At 36.5% G+C, this 22,628-nt stretch overlaps 2 protein-coding genes across 2 annotated transcripts in view; one reads left to right on the top strand and one right to left on the bottom strand.

Moving 5' to 3' along the window:
• LOC132548123 (ecotropic viral integration site 5 ortholog-like) overlaps nt 1-6,169 on the top strand; it is a 63,385-nt gene extending 57,216 nt beyond the window's left edge. The window contains exon 20 of the mRNA XM_060211944.1: nt 1,451-6,169. Within this exon, the coding sequence (XP_060067927.1) occupies nt 1,451-1,885 (435 nt within the window). The 3' untranslated portion in view covers nt 1,886-6,169. The remainder of the gene's footprint in view (nt 1-1,450) is intronic.
• A 5,785-nt stretch (nt 6,170-11,954) lies between these two features.
• Nucleotides 11,955-19,515, bottom strand: LOC132548288 (uncharacterized). Its single transcript, XM_060212146.1, has 8 exons — nt 19,457-19,515; nt 17,260-17,375; nt 16,772-16,936; nt 16,360-16,406; nt 14,374-14,485; nt 13,759-13,917; nt 12,214-12,248; nt 11,955-12,032 (listed from the first exon to the last, which is right to left on the bottom strand). The coding sequence occupies exons 1-8, from the start codon at nt 19,513-19,515 to the stop codon at nt 11,997-11,999; spliced, it is 729 nt and encodes a 242-aa protein (XP_060068129.1). The 3' UTR covers nt 11,955-11,996.
• Nucleotides 19,516-22,628: the final 3,113 nt, after the last annotated feature.

The following is a 22,628-nucleotide window of genomic DNA, read 5'->3' on the forward strand; positions in this document are numbered from 1 at the left end:
CCAAAAGACTTCATAGTACAATTCACTTAATTGGTGGTTTCAAGATGGTTGCCGTTAGTAGATGCCATTTTTCAGCTTTTCATGCTTAAATTTGTGCTTGCTGAACTTACATGTATACAAACATGTATATTGCATTGGTGCACAGATTTCACCACATTTTGAAATATATAAATCTTCATTTTTGGAAATCTCATGAATGAATTGTAAGTCAAGAAATGTCAGATATAACAATTGTTGCCTTGATAACAAATTTTAAAATCTCAATCCAATATTTTGTAATTCAGGTTTGGAGAATTAAATAAGTAACATAACAAGATAAAGTATGTAGCTTAATATTTAATACACGAATATAATTTTTTAATCTTCATTCCTAATTTTTCACATATTCTTACCTATCAAATGTGATGTCCTCAATTATCATGATCACTGAACATTGTTTCATTACACTTCCTCGAGAGAGTGAATGTTTTAAGTGGTATGTTTAGTTTTTTTCAATCTTCTGAATTCAACAATCATATTTTCTATCATTTCGAGTAGATTTTTTCATATATAACTTATCAATGACCATACAGTAGGCCTAATACAAAGAATTATACCAAACACAATAAGCCTGGTACATATAATGCTTTTAGACAACTGCTTCAACTAGACTGCAATGTTGTATTGGAATAAATATAAAATGGTGCAACTACAATATCAGGTATTTGTTATATAAAAGAAGCATACTTACATATGTATCTCATACATCGACTGATTTCTGTGTTATTATGTTCATACCTAATACTTTTAGAAGAGAAGAAAAATAGGTTTTTTTATTTGTTCTATTTTAACTGACATTTGCATCAAATAATAACTGCTTTGATCACTTTTAATTTCTGGAAATGTGACCACTTTTGAAATTCATTAACGTATTTATTTTCTGTGCATGATCACAACTAGAGTTAACATTTGACTAGTTTAAATGTTGTTTGTCAAATCATGTAATGTTTAGATGGCTGGTACATTTGCATGTACTTCAAAATCATTATACAGATATTTAAGAAAACTTGAAACTTACCAATACTTAAGATTGTTATTAATTATTATAAAGCTGGTGTATCATAGAGAATATGATTATATCGTAATAGTGATACTGTAATAAGATATTTACTTGAAATGGCTCTTAATGTACAATGACTTTCCATCCGTATAAAAGTATTACAAAAGTAGATTTATTACAATTTTAGTGCGAGGTACCATGGAAGTATTGTGACATTTTTCCTGAAGGACATTGATGGTCCTTTTAACAGGCTATTTGACAGTTTGTCAGCACATGTACCAAATACCTTTAGTAATGATATGTAGGAAGCAGATTAAAATAGTGAAATCATATGGATGGAGTCTATGTATTCTTTGCACAAAGAAATGATGAGCTTTACTTTGCTAAATTAAGATATAATTGATCTTACAGGTTTTACAACTAAAACTGATGCAGAAATCACCTGAGGGTGAGCGGCCGAAACATAATGGCTTCTGTGGCCCTGGTGAAGGTAAGGTAGATGTGGAGGAGGAGGAGGAAGATGATGAGGACTTCACAGAACTGGAAAACCCAGAAACCTTAAACAGGACTTTGTCGGAAATAGTCGATGGACAAGACTCTCCGGAGGACATGTCATCACAGTTACAATCCAATGGTGCTTCAGACAATTATTTATCTGAAGTAGTGAATAGTGCAACATCCTGTGGTAGCAGATCAGGAAAGGAACTCAAAACAGAAGACTCTTTTATCCGACAGAAGAGCTCAGATAGGCGGCCGTTAACTTGTGATGAATATGGTACCCCCTGGGTGCCTCGAGGTGCCAGTGATATTATTGATGTGGAAATTTATAAGGAAAGTAAAGTGTAATAATTGTACAGGTTTTATTTATAATTAATATGCAACTATTGATGTGTTTGTATTGTTTGGCCAAGGCAGGGACAATACAATGCTTTGGTAGTGAATGTACACTTCAATAAATTTAGTCATGTCAGAAATATATACAGTCACAAGTACTTAAGTGAAGTAGTATGTAAATTTTAAATTATTGTTAACTTTTGTCTTTTATGTGAAGATTACTATATAAGTGTTTATATTACAAATAAAAAATGCTAAGCATAAAAAACCAAAAGTTTTGTGGGAGAGGTTCTACCATTTGTTATGCGTCATATATATATTGAATTATAATAGCCATGTTGACTGCCTATATAGATCACTAAACAGAAGTAGCTACAGTGCAAACAGATGACAGAGTGTAGTGTGTTGTCTGATCTTACCCCTGCTTTGGTTCCAGATAAGGATGCTTCTTGCCTTGATCCAGGGTTTGGGTGCCCTGTCTGTGATAAGGGTGTTCCTGCCTTGTTTCAATAATTTTGGCAAACCTGTTTGGTATGGGGTGAGGGATGTCCTGCCCTGTACCAGGGGTTGAGTGGAATGTCTTGATTTCATAAACCATATTAAGGTGTCTTTGTCTTGATCTGGTGATTAGCATGTCCTTTTCCCTAGTCCTGGGATTTGGATGTCCATGCCCTGGTCCAGGGGCTTGGATGTCCCTGCTTGAGTTTGGGGTTGGGGTGTATATGGCCTCTATAGTAACAGGCCCTGTTTATGTGTCATACATCACCATGGTGCAACATTGTTATCAGTATTTTTTATCCTCATCTTGATTCATTGTACACAATTTTTAGTGTGTTGTGTTTAATGTTTTCATATTTTTGTAATTTTATTGACATTTTCATTATGCATGAAACTTCTCTCACTTTCACCATGTTTCAATTCTCAGTCGCTCAGCTTTTTTCAACTCTGGATTTTAGTCAAATTGGACTTGCTAATTAGCTAATGTAGTACATTATGTAGTATCACTCTGTTATTAGAAAATATAGAAGTGGTTGGAGTACAGTGAACCATCCTGTATGCTCTACATTACTCCCAGGTAGATATTTTGTATTCTTATGCCATTTCTATATTCTGCGCTACATCATTCCTTGACACTGATTCATCATGAAATTTGGAACCTCATTTATCATGAAATTTGAAACAATTGAGACAAATCTCACAAATTATGTACATTCTGTCAATATATCAAACTTATTCAATCTTTTATTTTTTGTGATCAGCTGTTCTGTTTTGGTTGTCTCCCTTGCTTTACCAGTCCTTCATTTGCTGATAAATAGCCAAAATACTAGCATATGTACCAGGGTATAGAAAGATAAGGAACTTAATCCAGTGAAGACATTATTACATGTATTAGTTCTTTGAAATTTTAAGTCATCCAAGTCCCCTCATTGCAGTTTTATTTACTAAAGCTCAATTCAGTTTTCACATAAACAATAGTGTGACTTCACGCAGACAGACTTCCCTATTGCTGGTGAGCTGTAAGAAGTGAGGTACATTTCCAAAACAAAAATGGGAAAGATGAATCAAAATAATCTTTCATAAACATTTTTCAGTATTATGTGAAAATAATGCAACTTTCTACTATCAGATATTATGTAACTGCTGAAGTGTCAACCGCACTGTCACATTTTCAAGGCGATACAATTTTTTAGATTCGGACTCATCTGAGGATTACACCACATTTATCTGCTACAACAGTTGTCAAAATAAATACCATTGTGAGATTTTCATTCTAGAATAGACAACCATTTACAAATGCATCTGTAGATTTATAAGATGTCATGTCAGTTTGGTTCAGTTCTAAAGGAGATAATTCTATTTGTTAACCATTGCTTTGAAGCCATTGCATGTGTATGAAACAGGGGAGGGGGTTGTGTTGTCTTGATGTAAAGGGTCAGGGAGCACAGTGCTCAGGGAGATAACTGTATTTGTCAACCCCCATTATTTTTGAGCGATAGAATTAAACAGGTGTGGGGGAATAATGACAAGGTTGTCATTATTGTGTGCAAACATCTCGTTTTAGATGTACATTGTTATGTAAAGTAAGCTACGCTGTCTCTGTATTTTGTACTGTGAAAAAAATATTTACTGTGCTTGCAATGCAATATTCAACGAATTTAATTTTTAACATGGTTTTAATGACATGTTAAATCCTGCTTCTTACACAAAGTTATTTATTTAGTGAATCATGTTTTGTCACAAATAGTCACACTTTTTAATATGATTGTTACTGTACTGTAGTGGTGATGAGAGGGTCATAATAGAAATATTAAATGGTAAGAAATAAAATGTGGCAGTAAGCTTGTGACTTTATTTTCATATATTTCATATCATTTGATTGAATCATGGATGTTTTAATTACAAAAGAAATTTATCAATATATCTGCAAAATTGAATTAGAACAAACACTGAAGAATGCAATTTCTCCCTTTTTTTCCAGCTTCCTACTTCTTTTTAAGAAATATTGCTGTACCATAGTAATTATATACTGTAACTCTTCTGAAAAATGTTTAGCTCACACTGAAATAACTCTTGTTTAATATTACAAAGGGTATTAATATTAGCTGAGAGTGAAATTCTAGTTTATACATGTAATTGTTGATATCAAAGATATGATATATAGATAATCATATGCATGTTATCATAAACTTGATATCAATCAAAATAAAGCCTGAGAAATGATGTTTGTTCAGTGAAATTTCCTGTAATGGATGTCATAATGTGTGCTTTTCATTCCATGTTCATCAAATACCAAGTAAAATGGGTCATTGTTTATAGTGTTAGATATTGATACTTTAAAAATCATGAAACAAGCATGAAGTGAAAAAGCCTTGTTAGATTAAAACTTTTGAACTCTCTTTGTAGATCACGTATGAAATAGAAATTTTTATTCTCTTATATTATACTCACCCAGTTCTCTATGTCCCTTGCAGCTAGGATTGTGATTTTCTGTCTTTTCAAATCTCTAGCACCTTTATGTTCACATTTATCCACATGACAAAACACTAAACTGCATTTAGAATATTCTGTGTCAGAATTGAGATCAGGGAATGGGTGTTTTGGAGACAAGATCGGTGTATGAATTAATGACGTGTATATGTGTAAAATGACACGAAATATCTTTAGTCATTTATGTTGACTACAATTGAAATAAGTGATCTTAGTTGTTACAGAATTTATGTCTATTATAAAACAGTCAACTACTCAGGCTGGTCATGTTTCTAATTGTTCAATTGTTCCCACAAATATCACTGTGAAGGGAATCATTTGTGTTAGACTTGTTATGATATGTGCCAAACAGAACATTTGAGATAAGTTATATAAGTGATGGTTCTCTTTGTCAGACATTAAAATGTGATCAGATGTAATGGGGTTGATTTTGTAACGTGTTTATGTTGAATAAATCTTTAAGGAAAATTGTCATTTAGTGAACATAACCATGTTCCTTAAAATCAAAACAATACAGGTTTTCTTCATAATCCAGAAAGAAAACCTGAATCACTTGGGGTTTTCAAAGTCTTCAAGATCAATTTTTTTTCAAGAATGTAAACTCAAATTGAAAATGGTTATGTTCTTTTTTGATACTTAAGAATGATTGAACAAAATTTTAAAGAAAATAGGTCTTTTTTGACTTGTCATGTCTAATTACTTTAAAATGTCTATGTAACTGCTTGTGTCATTTCAAAACTCATTTCATTTGTACAAAAATCATTTACTCTAAGGAGAACATGTTATTAGTCTACAAATAGAAATGCTGTTACAACAACAATATGAAGACATTTTAAGAAAACATGTACTTTATGAACTGCCTTGCGATGTGCTTGTTAGGTGTTGAGTTTTTATCCTTGTCCACAATGTGTTATGAATGATTATGTATAAGGTTTACATGTGTCCAAGCTTGAAGTGAAGGGACACCAGAAAGTTGTCTGACACTTGCTCAATACATCTTCTGTTGTAGCAGGGTAATAGCGAAGCAGAGTTTTTACCTAGGAAACATTTGTTTATCGTACAGACTAATATTGAAGGTTAGAATTAGTCTGTTGTTGTATCTTGGATGATAGGTTGTTTTTAAATCAGATGGGATGTATTTTTTATGGCAGCCCCACTCTGTGAGGAAGTGTTGAGTGACTTTCAGACAATATATACTTTTATTTGATGACCCAATCCATGCAAGTACAGACTGGACGCCTGCAACATTTGATCATCATGTTATTTTGTACCTGATGCAATTGACAATAAAACAGAAAATGTATGAAATTTGTCATATTTTTGTGTTCCTTCACAATAAACCCAGAATGTTAGATCCAACATTGCAACTCTACCATAGCAACAAAAACCTTAACTGGATCTATAATCACCCTTAACTATAAGCACTACCCTAAACTAGAATATTCTTAACCTGATCAAGAGCTACCCTTAACTGGATCTACCACTTCCCTTAACTTGATCTTGCATCATCCTTAAACTAGGTCTACTAAAGTGATTGCTCTTGACCCATTAAAGCACTTAACTAGATCCAATACTTCAAGTAATTAGACCCATAACAACACTTCAAAAATCACTACCACTAACTAGACCCATTAGAACACCTAACTTGATCTATCTCTACCACTAACTATCTAGACCCTTTGGAACACTTTACTAGATCTACACCCTACTACTAACTGGGTTAGATAAACACTTTCAACAGGTTGATCACACACTAGCACCTGCTAGATCTAACATTGAATCAGAATCTGTCACTAACGTAATCAGACACCATCACTAACTAAATCAGACACTATCACTAAGTAAATCAGACACCGTCACTTACTTAATCAGACACTATCACTAAGTAAATCAGACACCATCACTAACTAAATCAGACACTGTCACTTACTTAATCAGACACTATCACTAAGTAAGTCAGACAACATCACAAAATAAATCAGACACTATCACTGACTAAATCAGACACTATCACTTACTTAATCAGACACCATCACTAAGTAAATCAGACACTATCACTAAGTAAATCAGACACCGTCACTAACTAAATCAGACACTATCACTAACTAAATCAGACACTATCACTAAATAAATCAGACACTATCACTAAGTAAATCAGACACTGTCACTTACTTAATCAGACACTATCACTAAGTAAATCAGACACCATCACTAAATAAATCAGACACTATCACTGACTAAATCAGACACTATCACTTACTTAATCAGACACCATCACTAAGTAAATCAGACACCGTCACTAACTAAATCAGACACTATCACTAAGTAAATCAGACACTATCACTGACTAAATCAGACACTATCACTAACTAAATCAGACACTGTCACTAAGTAAATCAGACACTGTCACTTACTTAATCAGACACTATCACTAAGTAAATCAGACACTGTCACTAACTAAATCAGGCACCATCACTTAATAAATTAGACACTATCACTGACTAAATCAGACACAGTCACTTACTTAATCAGACACTATCACTAAGTAAATCAGACACCGTCACTAACTAAATCAGACACTATCACTAAGTAAATCAGGCACCATCACTAACTGAATCAGACACTATCACTAACTAAATCAGACACTGTCACTTACTTAATCAGACACTATCACTAAGTAAATCAGACACTGTCACTAACTAAATCAGGCACCATCACTTAATAAATTAGACACTATCACTTACTTAATCAGACACTATCACTAAGTAAATCAGACACTATCACTTACTTAATCAGACACTATCACTAAGTAAATCAGACACTGTCACTAACTAAATCAGGCACCATCACTTAATAAATTAGACACTATCACTGACTAAATCAGACACAGTCACTTACTTAATCAGACACTATCACTAAGTAAATCAGACACCGTCACTTACTTAATCAGACACTATCACTAAGTAAATCAGGCACCATCACTTAATAAATCAGACACTATCACTGACTAAATCAGACACCGTCACTTACTTAATCAGACACTATCACTAAGTAAATCAGACACCGTCACTTACTTAATCAGACACTATCACTAAGTAAATCAGACACCATCACTAAATAAATCAGACACTATCACTAAGTAAATCAGACACTATCACTAAGTAAATCAGACACTGTCACTTACTTAATCAGACACTATCACTAAGTAAATCAGACACCGTCACTAACTAAATCAGACACCATCACTGACTAAATCAGACACCGTCACTTACTTAATCAGACACTATCACTAAATAAATCAGACACTATCACTGACTAAATCAGACAACATCACAAACATAACCGGATACTATCATTATCTACACCCATTTTAACAATTAACTACATTCAAAGCTATCTTAGATTTACATAAGAGACACTGCTGAAAACCTGATCCAACACTACAGCTTACTAGACTCACCTCTTCCATCAATTAAGTATAAACATTGCCTAGATAACTCTACATAAACAATTAGACCAAACGGCATGTTGTTAAATAACGTTCTAATCTTTATCCTCTGACGCCCAAAATTATTAATTCTGGTTGGACTCTAGCCAAGGTCAATAAGAGAAAATAACATTTTTTTTCAGATTTACATATTTTATCTCCGGTTACATATTGCTGTTGATCCAGGAAAGAAACTTACTGACTCGTACGTACACACTAGGGAAACCCTACTATCTGATGTAATGGTAATGTAAGCAAGGGAGCAACAACACGACAGAGTTCTCTATCTCTCAATGAGCCTCGCCGTCGCATTCTCTATCTCTCGATGAACATCGCCGTCGCATTCTATATTTCTAGATAAACCTTGCCGTCGCATTCTCTATCTCTTGAACCTTGCCGTCGTATTCTCTATCTCTTGAACCTTGCCGTCGTATTCTCTATCTCTTGAACCTTGCCGTCGCATTCTCTATCTCTTGATGAATCTCGCCGTCGCATTCTCTATCTCTCGATGAACCTCGCCATCTCATTTTCTATTTCCAGATGAACGTCACCGTCTCATTCTCTATTTCTAGATGAACCTCGCCGTCATGATTTTTCATCTTTGTCGCGCTTTTTCGACTCTTGTTATGTATTTGGCTTTAATCAGCCACCATACCAAACCGCCTGACCAAGATAAGTTTATTTTTAATTTCTTTTGTACAATCATGACTCTTAGAACGTATGATGAAATGTCATGTCTACCCCTGACTTTTAACGATGTAACCGAAACTAAATCTGTCCATTATGACAAAAATTATACAAGAAAATATTTCAGTCATATCGAACTTTATATCCTTCAAATAACCATTCTTAATGTTATTGTTACGCTATAGATATCAATCAAGCTCTCATGTTTTATTGATTAAAGTTTTAATCCCTTTCTACATTGATTTTTTTTTCAATGTTAAAATATTTCTTTTAAAAAAAACAACATAAGCTATTACAGAGCTACAAACACAATAAAATAAAACAGTCCTGTTGTGTTGTTGCTTTAATTTTTTTCAATCTGGACAGGGTTCAAATTGTCACGGTACAACACAGTACGCATCCATATTGTGACGTCAATAATTAAGAATATATTATTACGTCATAGATATGCCGAAATATAATACGATATGACGTAACAGATAAGCTTTAGTTCATAGCAACCTATACGTTTCGGAAAGCTGTCATTTATCTGCGATCCAAAATTAACGACATGGGCATAAATAGTTCTGCCTTCATTCGATATCACCCACCTTTTCATGCTAGGAACAATATATTTATACGGCTCCCTCCAGTAAGTTCAACGGACAGCATCTACAACTATAAGCCATCCAATAAGGACGCTCAGAAATACTACGAAGCTTACATCAAGACCCGTTCTTTGATACTCCAAGCTGAGCAGATGGAGAGGGAAGCCAATCGGAAGTCTGGAGAAGAGGCCAAAGAACTAAAGAGTGAGGCTAAACAGATAAAAGCTGATGCAAAAGCAATGTTAGAGAAAATTGGAAAATTATGGGACTTAGCCGAATATAAGACTGTCAGTCCAATGACACGTACTCCAGATCGCGATAAGAGAGAACGTACTGAGACAAAGAAAAAGAAAACCGATGTCAAGATTGATAATACTAAAAGAAACATTCGACTGGCTCCCGTACCGAAAGTGAGCGAGGAATCACGAAAGGCAGATGAAATACATCGTAGAGCACTAGCTGTAATGGACGAAGCCCAGTGTATGATGTGGGAGTCTAATATGCTTGTGGGCCAGGAAGCCAGACTTCTCAGGAAGGAGGCCGAGGAGTTAAAACAATCTGCAGAGGAAATGATAAAGAACACGAGCCATTATTGTCTTGCTGCTGAGGAAATGCGACGCCTAAAGATGCAAGAATGTGTAACAGATGTAAAAGACACAAAAACAGGAAAGAAGACACGACGAACAAAGTCTTCTAAGAAACACAGGATTAGTTCTTCGAAAGACTGAAAAGTGGGGCAATTTCAATTGGATTACCGATTTTCATTGTCACTCGTAAAATGATGTTGCAAATGTACCAGTAACTATCTTTTTGCATTTTAATTCTTTGTCTTTGAACATCTCACGTATTTTACAATTATTAAATCAATTGCACGTAAGAATAGTTTGCTTCATTTGTGCATTCGATCCATTTTCCACAATGTTGTTTTCCAGTTATATCAAATAAGATGTAAATTCATTATTATAGAATTAAAGTCTCGAAATGACAACATGTGTATATGAATGATCACTATATACGGGTGGTGTAACTAGTAATTGGCGTAGAAAAATCTTTGATAACATGTTTATCAATAAGTACAAACACTATTACACGAGTCCATGCCGTGATCTTAACTGAGAGTTTTCCGTTCGGTAGAACTCGAACAACAATAGAAATCAGAGCTGTAGTACTATGGAATAGTCTGACCTTGTCAGTGTCCTTTCTGGCCATTGATCCGTATTTGGACCCAAAACACGTCGAAACGATTACTTACAGTTGGTATACCCCGACGGGAATGGAACCTTGTTAAATTCTAGCCGCAATGACCCGTTCGGTAATAGAAAGCTCCTCATTAGTTCGATCGATTTAACGTTCGACTAGGAAACCTCAGGCCTCGGGTTCGAATCTTAGCGGAGCATTGGTAGAAGTAATGACCTCATTTACAGAAAAATCAAAAGGTTTCAATTTGTCAAGTATTTAATCGACAAATACAGACATAAAAGCTGTAAAAAAGCTTTTTCTCCAAATCTAAACGGTTATCGATCGGAACAGAGTACTTAGAATTGGTTTTAATATATACATGGTATATGTAAATAAAAAGATTTTTGATGTGCGAAATGCAGAGGTACCATAGACAGGCAGCGGGGAAATAGAAAAAGTGTGAATTTGAAACTCTTTGTTTACATTTTACGTTCGAATTAAATGGTGTTAAAACAAAAAATGATTCTGAAGATCTTCGATAATTACAATGATTACAAGATGACTGATGATTTAAGTGCGGTATAGGGTTGTTTGACTGTTAGTTATAACGACTTATTATAACAAAGTGCTATGATGTCTTTCAAATAAGGCACAGGTAACAAAAACCTTAATACTTCACATATACTACGGACAGTAGTCATGGGGTCTGCAAAAGCTAGAAATAGTCCATCTATTATCATGATTTAATTCTCCAAGGGAATTCAGGATATATGAACTACACAGCATTATGCAGTTTGTGCAAAACGTATGGTCCGTCGAAATCGGCGTCTATGTTTTGTTGAAACTATACACACAACGTGAAGACATTATTTTTGTAAAAGATTTAATTCTTGTATTCAATGTTTGCTGAAAAAGAAAAGAAGAATATATAATACAGCATAAAGGATATCGATATGTGTAGCTTTCAGTACGATAAACCCACCAAACAGTCTATAGCACATTACTACAGATATCTGTATTTATAATTTCAATTGGTTTTGTATTTCATTGTTCTAAATGATTTAATTTAACATTATAATAAACTGATAAAGCGTGCCATGATAGGACTTGTTTAAGAAATACACCTCCGATATCATCTACAATATGTACATACCTTTCTGACTGAATTACGTCATTTTGTTGATAGGCGGACTGTTTAGGATGACGGAGGGGGTGGCTGCATTGTCGCCATCTGTAAATTGTATACTTTAAAGTAACCGAGTCTCTTTTTCGTCAGTCGATTTTTGTGTTCATTACAGTGTTGTAAGCAACAAACATGGCAATGGCAGTTTGGATTATCGACAGTTAAAATTAAAAATAATCCCTAAGGTATAAACAGTTGCCTGTTTAAATATAATAATGTTATACTATACCTTGGAAACTTCAATAATTGTCAAGTGATCGTCATCTGTAAAGTAAAACACAATCATAATCCAAAAGCCACCATTCTGGGAGGGTATTGTCACACTTCTTAAGATGTGGGGAGGAGATTGTCACACTTCTTAAGATGTGGGGAGGAGATTGTCACACTTCTTCAGATGTGGGGAGGAGATTGTCACACTTCTTCAGATGTGGGGAGGAGATTGTCACACTTCTTCAGATGTGGGGAGGAGATTGTCACACTTCTTCAGATGTGGGGAGGAGATTGTCACACTTCTTAAGATGTGGGGAGGAGATTGTCACACTTCTTAAGATGTGGGGAGGGGATTGTCATACTTCTTCAGATGTGGGGAGGAGATTGTCACACTTCTTAAGATGTTGGGAGGAGATTGTCACACTTCTTAAGATGTTGGGAGGAGATTGTCACACTTCTTCAGATGTGGGGAGGGGATTGTCACACTTCTTCAGACGTGGGGAGGAGATTGTCACACTTCTTCAGATGTGGGGAGGAGATTATCACACTTCTTAAGATGTGGGGAGGAGATTGTCACACTTCTTAAGATGTGGGGAGGAGATTGTCACACTTCTTAAGATGTGGGGAGGAGATTGTCACACTTCTTAAGATGTGGGGAGGAGATTGTCACACTTCTTCAGATGTGGGGAGGAGATTGTCACACTTCTTAAGATGTGGGGAGGAGATTGTCACACTTCTTAAGATGTGGGGAGGAGATTGTCACACTTCTTAAGATGTGGGGAGGAGATTGTCACACTTCTTAAGATGTGGGGAGGAGATTGTCACACTTCTTCAGATGTGGGGAGGAGATTGTCACACTTCTTCAGATGTGGGGAGGGGATTATCAAACTTCTTAAGATGTGGGGAGGGAATTGTCATACTTCTTAAGATGTGGGGTAGGGGATTGTCATACTTCTTAAGATGTGGGGAGGGAATTGTCATACTTCTTCAGATGTGGGGTAGGAGATTGTCACACTTCTTAAGATGTGGGGAGGGTATTGTCACACTTCTTAAGATGTGGGGAGGGGATTGTCATACTCCTTAAGATGTGGGGAGGGGATTGTCACACTTCTTCAGATGTGGGGAGGAGATTGTCACACTTCTTAAGATGTGGGGAGGAGATTGTCACACTTCTTAAGATGTGGGGAGGAGATTGTCACACTTCTTAAGATGTGGGGAGGGGATTGTCACACTTCTTAAGATGTGGGGAGGGGTTTGTCAAACTTCTGACTTATGATTGACATTTTAAAATATTGATAAAATAGTCCTGTTTAGTTAATTTTAACGTATTTTACTTTCATTTAGATAAAAGTACAATATTCATTCGAGTTCCTAATTAATTCCCAAATATAATGTAAAAGTTTTAGGTAAGCCTTTGGTTAACAAAATGAAAAGACATTGATTGAAATATGCTTCGAAAGATCGAACACGGTTAAATGTTACGAAACACTGATTATTTTAGTGTTACGTTGCGAAGCTTCCGGTTCTTTATCTCCACTTTTAGACATGATTTATCATGACTTACGGTCAGCATTGTACTGAGTATACAATGGTCCCATCTGTGCATCACCGATCATCCCAGTAGTTGTTATCTGAGGAAAGATATGATCAGCATCAGCAGCGGTGCCGAACAGCGAAGTGGTCCAACCGTGTTCGAACTCGGCCTTATCTACCGAGTTGTCACCTGTGAAAGTGAGGCTGGAGTTATGAAGACTGAATTAATGACATGGGACTAAAAGATGGAGATATATTCTTTTATATATTCTACGTTCTTTATATACAAATAATCAATCTTAATTTAAATATATGTTATGTTTTGCTAAGGCATTTTAATCTGCGAGTATATTGAAAACATAATTACTAGAATGTGGTATTTTCCTTGAGTTAGCCACTTGCTTAAACGCACATTATCTATTTCAACAGACATTCCATAGGTAAAATTCGAGATCCTTCGACATTATCGATATATTTTACAATACACATAAGCATATAAGAGCAAACCATTTCGTTGAATATGTTCGGGGAGTTCCGTTGCCTTTAATATCTTGGTAAAAACCAAAACCACGACCTCTACCGTAATCAATTAATGTTATCATCAACACAAGGAAATAGAAGCCACTCGGATCTAGCGACCACTTACTATTGAAGTCGAATGAGCTGAAGAAACCGTTGAACTCTGTGGCTGTCAATTGGTTGTCGTGATCCGTGTCTGCTCGCTCAAACAGCACAGCAAACGGTGTCTCCTGGATAATCTAAAGACAGAGCAGAGAAAGAAAACTTATCGAAGAAAACGAGTCTACCTTCCTTAAAGATGTGTATTGTATACACTCTGCCATAAGTCTGAGACCATCAATTTCAGTATGAAAGTTTTGATCCAAACCAATATTTCTTTTTGTAGAACTAAACCCTTTCGTACTCATTGCAGTGTCTCCTTTTGGTACCGTATGCCACCATGTGATACATCCAACTCAAGCGATAACTAGAATTAAACTTGGTACCTCGTACTCTAACAAAGCACAAGTTTGCTTTGCCCTCTAACGCAGCGTTCATATATTTTAAATTGGCACGTCGAAAACTGACAAATGCTGAAAGATGGCAGGCCTCTGGAATGATTCAGATTGTATGACATACAGGCAATTAGCTTCACGTTTTAATGTTAGTCATTCTGTTAAAGTTAATGCAGCGTCTGAACCAAACTGGGCATATTGACAGGCGTCCCAGGTCTGACACACCTCGAAAGACTACAGATAGAAAAATTAGATTTCTGTCAAGACAGACAAGGCAAATCCCATTCACCACTTCCAACAGGCTCACAGGACAGTGGAACATCAGGTTTGCGCTAGCCGGGGAACTGTCAACAGACGTTTGAACAATAAGAGACTTCGCTCTCGTTGACCAGTAAAACGTCATATGTTGACTTAAATGCACAAACAAGCAGGTCTTTAATGAGCACGTGATCACTGGACACGGAATATTAGGTGTTGGCGACGAGACCGCTGGTTCGATAAAAACCAATTTTTACGGACGACATGGTTCGTGTTAGGAGGCCAAGAACGACGGAATACCATCAGAATCACATTCTGAGCAACAACAATTGGTGGCGGTGGTGTTACTGTTTCTTTACTGTAAGCTTCGCTTGCATGCCTTGATTGAACTTTACATGAGCAGAAGTATCGCGATCAGATCCTTAACGTTCGCTTGTTCACATTACGATGTTCAACCATTTGCAGATCCAATGAATGTCACTACCAAACTACACCGATTACAGCAAGACTATATTAAGCAAGTGATAAAGACGCTCACATTGACTGCAATGTTATCAGAATCCATTTGAGCATTTGTATGACTGCTGCGGACAAATGTCCATACACGGGATCCAAAACAGAATTGGCAGATGTTCCTTCAGAACTAACTTCGGCGTTTCGTCACTGATATGAGACGACAGTCACAAGTACTGTATGAGAAGCGTGGTGGCTATACCCGGTATTGACATTTTCATGCCCAATAGAACTCATTAATTAGTTAGTCTTCTTGATAAAGTAACGGGTTTGGGCGATTTGATGACGTTTGTGTTGATAAGAGATGTCTTTTAAAAATGATACGCCACTTTCGGTTCGGTTAATTTCTTTTCCTGTTGACTCTGTATAGTTTCGTTAGATGCCTGAAAACATTCCTATATATCATGTGGAGTTGTCATATGTTTTTTTAAAATACAGCGAACAAAACTAAACCCAACCTAAAATATGGGTGGTCCCTAACTCATGGTCCCCAAGGGTATATCTCAAAAGTCACTTTCGATTTTATTTTACAATTCTACAAAATTAGTACAGAACATGTTCAGTTACACTGATGTAGTGATCCGTTCTATAAAGACATGATGTTGTGTGCATCACAGTATTGTGACAAATGTGTTTAAAAATAGCTATAAGATTTATAAACTCTCGTTTACTAAATCAATATGAGATTAGCTCTGAGCTTAAATTATAATCAGCATGTAATCTGCATGATAGGTTAAACTGGTGAGAATATTGCATAGACAAGGAGACAAGAAAACACATGTTGTACGTCAGCATAATTTCTTATCTGTTATTCCGCGTGATTACCATTGCACGGCGACACTCCTTACCTGGACCCATTTAGTGGCAAAGTTCTTTGCGGTTACCGTTCCGGTACCTGTAAATACACACACATAACTTGATGATCCCTTAGGTCAACCTTACATCGTTGCTTAAAGTTATACTTAGATCTTCCGACGAATGCATTGATCAGTTTAACAACATGGCCAATTTTACCGAATTCAAGTCAACCGAGATCTTCAACTAGATTCATTTTGTGTCACTTAACCTAAATGCTTAAATATTAACTTATATATATTCCAGACTAGTTTGTCAGTTTTAAAATTCTTTGTATTCTCTGTTTATTCTTTACTGCAGCTTTTTATAAGTATGCATCCCGAGAGTTCTGATAATCTGAATTTTTTTATGTCGTTGTGTTCCCTGTTATGACCCGTTCGTAAAGTGAAAATGAATCCAACAAACCGTTGATGTCGAAGACGTGGTAAAGGAGTGGAAGGTCGTGAGAGTCGATGACGTTGTCGTCGTTGAGATCAGCTAAGTGAAAGAATGCCTCAGCGTGCTCTTGGCTCTGGTGAGTCAACAGTTTCCATAGACCAGTAAACTCCGACATTGTCACAATACTGTCATCTGAAAAAAAACACCATATGCCAGCCTTTAATATTCGTGCCTTTTTATGACTCACGGACGATTTTTATTCCATTTTTTTTTTATTTTGTGCTCTTTTTTTGATTTGTTGTGGTGAATTCCACAACATACACGTGTTATATAACCTGTTTTAGTGAAGCTTTACATAACATGTGTTGCAACCACCTATATCATCGCGTGAAACCTTCTTGATACGTACTTTTATATTACCATTATATTAGGAAATCTCGAAAACTTATTGATGAAATTGAATTCATATGCCGTGTTTTAAAATAGACATCTGTGATATATGTAAACCTACTCACTGTTAAGATCGAAGCCTTCAAATACAGCGGCCAGTTCCGGTTCCGTGATAATACCGTCAAAGTTTTTGTCCGCTTTCATGTACAACGTATTGATGAGGCCGTACATGTCCGGGGGCCTAATGGACATATAAAAACAAATTGACGAGTCCATACATGTCGAGGGTCCGAATGGACCCAAAAAACATGTTGATTACACCTTAATTACATTTACGAGATCGTGCAGGTGCAGGGTTCAAATGTACATGTTCAAGGCATATAGTGAACTTGAAGCGGTATTGAGTTGTCGTTCTTGACTACAACGCTAAGCATGATAAGAGTTCTTTCTTGTTTATTGTGAAGTAAGTGTACTGTTTTTATACCAAGAAATTATTCAAAACTCATATGCGCTCATATTTTAGCATGCGAAGCTCTGGATTTGTCGTGACAAATACCAGGGTAAGAAATTCCCTTCCCGACTCTAAATTAGATCGAAATGACGACATTTGCTTTATTCAAGCGATTTCATTGGTTGGTATAATAAGGTGATGGATAATCGTCCTACGTCATTTTAAAAGTAATATGCGATTGGCTGAGGAAAAAAAAAAGTTATAAACGCGAAACTAGGGGATTCCCTGCAAGGCGTACTCTCGGTATACAGTCACGGACTATCTCCTGACTTCACGATAACCTTTTTTGACGTTGAAATTCCGTTTGCTTTTAAATTAGAAATTAATTGTACATTTTCATGAATACTTCTACTTTAATTCGCCGAAAGTAATAGAGTTAATTTTTCATCGATAGCGAACAACGGACGGAAAATTCAACAAACTCGGGCTTTCATGCAGAAGAAACTGTTCGCTCGCCAAGAAAAGTAACTCTGTATATATCTCAAAGGACAGTACAGAGACAGTATTTCCCGCTATGCCTTATGACCACGTAAACACATTTTTGAGACCTTACATATCTTTCGGCCTAATCGACATATAGAAACATATTGATGAGGCCGTACATGTCTTTCGGCCTAATTGACACACAGAAACTTATTGATGAGACCGTACATATCTTTCGGCCTAATTGATACACAGAAACATATTGATGAGGCCGTACATGTCTTTCGGCCTAATTGATACACAGAAACACATTGATGAAACCGTACATATTTTTCGGCCTAATAGACACACAGAAACAAATTGATGAGACCGTACATGTCTTTCGGCCTAATTGACACACAGAAACTCATTGATGAGACCGTACATATCTTTCGGCCAACTAGACACACAGAAACATATTGATGAGGCCGTACATGTCTTTCGGCCTAATAGACACACAGAAAAACATTGATGAGACCGTACATGTCTTTCGGCCGAATAGATACACAGAAACACATTGATGAGACCGTACATGTCTTTCGGCCTAATAGACACACAAAAACAAATTGATGAGACCGTACATGTCTTTCGGACTAATAGACACATAGAAACACATTGATGAGACCGTACATGTCTTTCGGCCTAATAGACACACAAAAACACATTGATGAGACCGTACGTCTTTCGGCCTAATAGACACACAGAAACAAATTGATGAGACCGTACATATCTTTCGGCCTAATTGACACATAGAAACACATTGATGAGACCGTACATGTCTTTCGGACTAATAGACACACAGAAAAACATTGATGAGACCGTACATGTCTTTCGGCCTAATAGACATACAGAAAAACATTGATGAGACCGTACATGTCTTTCGGCCGAATAGATACACAGAAACACATTGATGCGACCGTACGTCTTTCGGCCTAATAGACACACAAAAACAAATTGATGAGACCGTACATGTCTTTCGGACTAATAGACACATAGAAACACATTGATGAGACCGTTCATATCTTTCGGCCTAATAGACACACAGAAAAACATTGATGAGACCGTACATGTCTTTCGGCCGAATAGATACACAGAAACACATTGATGAGACCGTACATATCTTTCGGCCTTAAAGACACACAGAAACACGTTGATGAGACCGTACGTCTTTCGGCCTAATAGACACACAGAAACACATTGATGAGACCGTACATGTCTTTCGGCGCACTCAGAAACACATTGATGAGACAGTAGACATAAGCCCACCAGCAGCGTCTACCATCTAGCAATCTCAGAGGATTGTATAGTAAACACAAACTGAGACAATAGTAAAAGTATGGAAATCTTACCCTGCCTGGGCGGACACCACAGCTACAACGGCAGCGGCAAAAAAGAGTGGAGTCAGCATTTCTAATAAAAAAATGTAATTTCTAGATTTAGATAGTGGATGTCAATGTAAGGATGTCAAAGTTAACAGTCTGTAACATACAATACAGGGAAAGTCTTGGCAACTAAAAGCTTTGGACCATTTCCTCACTTTTTAAAGAAAATGGAGAGGTCAGTTTCGGTTTTGAGGGATCCAATACCTTATAGCTGTATTGTGCCTTCCTGGAATATCTATTATAATTCCATATTGACCAAGCTTACGGCAGATGTGTAGTTTCTGACTCCAGGTACAATCAGTTGATATAATTCAGGCATTCCTTTCTTTAGTATCTTTTTTTTTTAGTTTAACTTTTGTATCTACCATGTCATGTATTTAATTACGAACATTTTTACCAGTATTTTCATCAATTATCACCAGTATTGTAAACATATTCTATGTCGTCTACTATTTGTTCAAGGTAGACGAAGACACGCTGTCCAAAGGGTTGCTCTGACCAAGCTTTGCTTTGTTTGTCTTTTGGTCTCTTTCTGCAGTAGAAATATATCGAATTCACTTCTTTATAATCGTTTACATATAATCTATACTGCATGTAGTCATAGCAAAATAATGTCTTTTGTTTCAGAATCACTGCCACATCGAATTAATGTGAAAACAAATATCATTGCTCCGGCTTCTTGACATTTTAAAGACTCTCCAACAACGGCGTTAGATTATGTGGTGAGCGTCTGGAGTGAAATGTTGCTGTTATTTCATTATCTTTGAATCCAACTGACAACGCAATTTAACGGCATCAAAATGGATAATTGAATTCATAGAAATTGCTTTGTTGTGTACAGTAAATATTGTACAGTCAAAGCTGAGCAGTATATACAGTCACAACTACACCAATCATAGGTCACTCTGTATAGTCACAACTACACCAATCATAGGTCACTCTGTATAGTCACAACTACACCGATCATAAGTCACTCTGTACAGTCACAACTACACCGATCATAGGTCACTCTGTACAGTCACAACTACACCGATCATAGGTCACTCTGTATAGTCACAACTACACCAATCATAGGTCACTCTGTACAGTCACAACTACACCAATCATAGGTCACTCTGTATAGTCACAACTACACCAATCATAGGTCACTCTGTATAGTCACAACTACACCAATCATAGACAACGCTGTACAGTCACAACTACACCAATCATAGGTCACTCGGTACAGTCACAACTACACCGATCATAGGTCACTCTGTACAGTCACAACTACACCAATCATAGGTCACTCTGTATAGTCACAACTACACCAATCATAGGTCACTCTGTACAGTCACAACTACACCAATCATAGGTCACTCTGTACAGTCACAACTACACCGATTATAGACAACGCTGTATAGTCACAACTACACCAGTCCTAGGTCACTCTGTACAGTCACAACTACACCGATCATAGGTCACTCTGTACAGTCACAACTACACCAATCATAGGTCACTCTGTACAGTCACAACTACACCGATCATAGACAACGCTGTACAGTCACAACTACACCAGTCCTAGGTCACTCTGAATAGTCACAGCTACATCAGTACTAGGTCACTCTGAATAGTCACACCGACACCAGTCCTAGTGACTCTGAATAGTCACACCCACACCAGTCCTAGGTCACTCTGAAGTGTTACAGCTACACCAACCTTATGTCACTTTGTAGAGTCATAACAACAGCAACCCTAAGTCTATCATGCCAGTGTTTTAGCCATCTTACAAAACAATTCATACATATTTCAAGTCTATCAGATTCCATATTTATCCTTACGTTGTACGTAACCTATGAGTGATATGTCCATGGTGTTTTAATCTTTGACAATATGAATATATGTTCCTAATCTTAACAACAGTGTTACTGGTAGTCATGAAATCCATTTTTCAAACATGAAACGCTATGGAGTTTTGAACGTCAAGTATTAAAAGTTTATTTCTCAAGTAATTTTCTCGTGCAAATGCTAACAAGCCATCAATATAAACTTTTGAATTCATCTGGGTACGCCATACCGTCATATCTGTTCCCGTTTTTGTATGAATTTTATAAATGTGTACTGCAATTGTACAAAACATAGATACAGAACAAGTATGCAAACATCAAACGCTTAAATGATTGTACTGTTATCAAGACTTCAATGCAATAGTTTTCTGTGGTAGTTCCAATGAAGCAATGTTCCCTTACTAATTCCAAACAGTATCGATATCATGATGATGATGTGGCAGCGAGAAAATTAATATTACAACATGGAAAAAATCGCGCTTAAACAGTTAAATATTATCTTTTTAGTTTCTTTAACAATGTGCTATCATTCAATCATCCACCCAGACCTCATTATCTTCAGACTGTATTATACTTTCCATGAGGAACTTACCACGTCTTCTTTGACAAATGTTTCAGTACTGAAAGACCGATCTAAGGCCAGGTCCACGTGCACGTGATTTCTTATCAGAAAGTGACCTCGCTGTCCCTGCTACTATCAGGATATCTGCACAGGTGATCGCCAAAGCTTGCAGCTGTCCTTAAACTGTCATACAGCTTTTACTATCGAAACGCTGTCAAAGAACGTATTTCAAATGCAAAAATAACAAGTCAGTCAATATTGGCAAAGCGACAATTTTTTTCTGAAGTTCAGTCTTGCGTATCGGGTTTCAGTCTCTTGCAAGAGAGAAAACCTGCAACAGTGGCTGGCAATATCTCTGGATGTCGACTTTATCTTGCGATCATCTTTGATTAATCAATATCCATCATCGTTCTTAAAACGCTCATGAAAACCATCATTTGACATTTTTGTTTTCATACAAAATTGTTTGAATGTATATTTATCGAACAGCTCATGAGAACTGTTGAAATAAAGACATTAAGACCATCAGAACTGTTGAAATAAAGAGTCAGATAAAACTATCAAAGCAAGTGAAATAAAGACACTAGTGAACAAATCAGGACGGGTGAAATAAAGACATGGGTAAAACCACCAGGGCGGGTGAAATAAAGACATGGGTAAAACCACCAGGGCGGGTGAAATAAAACCACCAGGGCAGGTGAACAGGTGAAATAATAAATGGATAAAACCACCAGGGACGGGTGAAATAAAG

Source organism: Ylistrum balloti, unplaced genomic scaffold (genome assembly GCF_031769215.1).
Source record: "Ylistrum balloti isolate Yb309-2 unplaced genomic scaffold, AGI_CSIRO_Ybal_v1 Utg370006, whole genome shotgun sequence".
NCBI classification, from domain to species: Eukaryota; Metazoa; Mollusca; class Bivalvia; order Pectinida; family Pectinidae; genus Ylistrum; species Ylistrum balloti.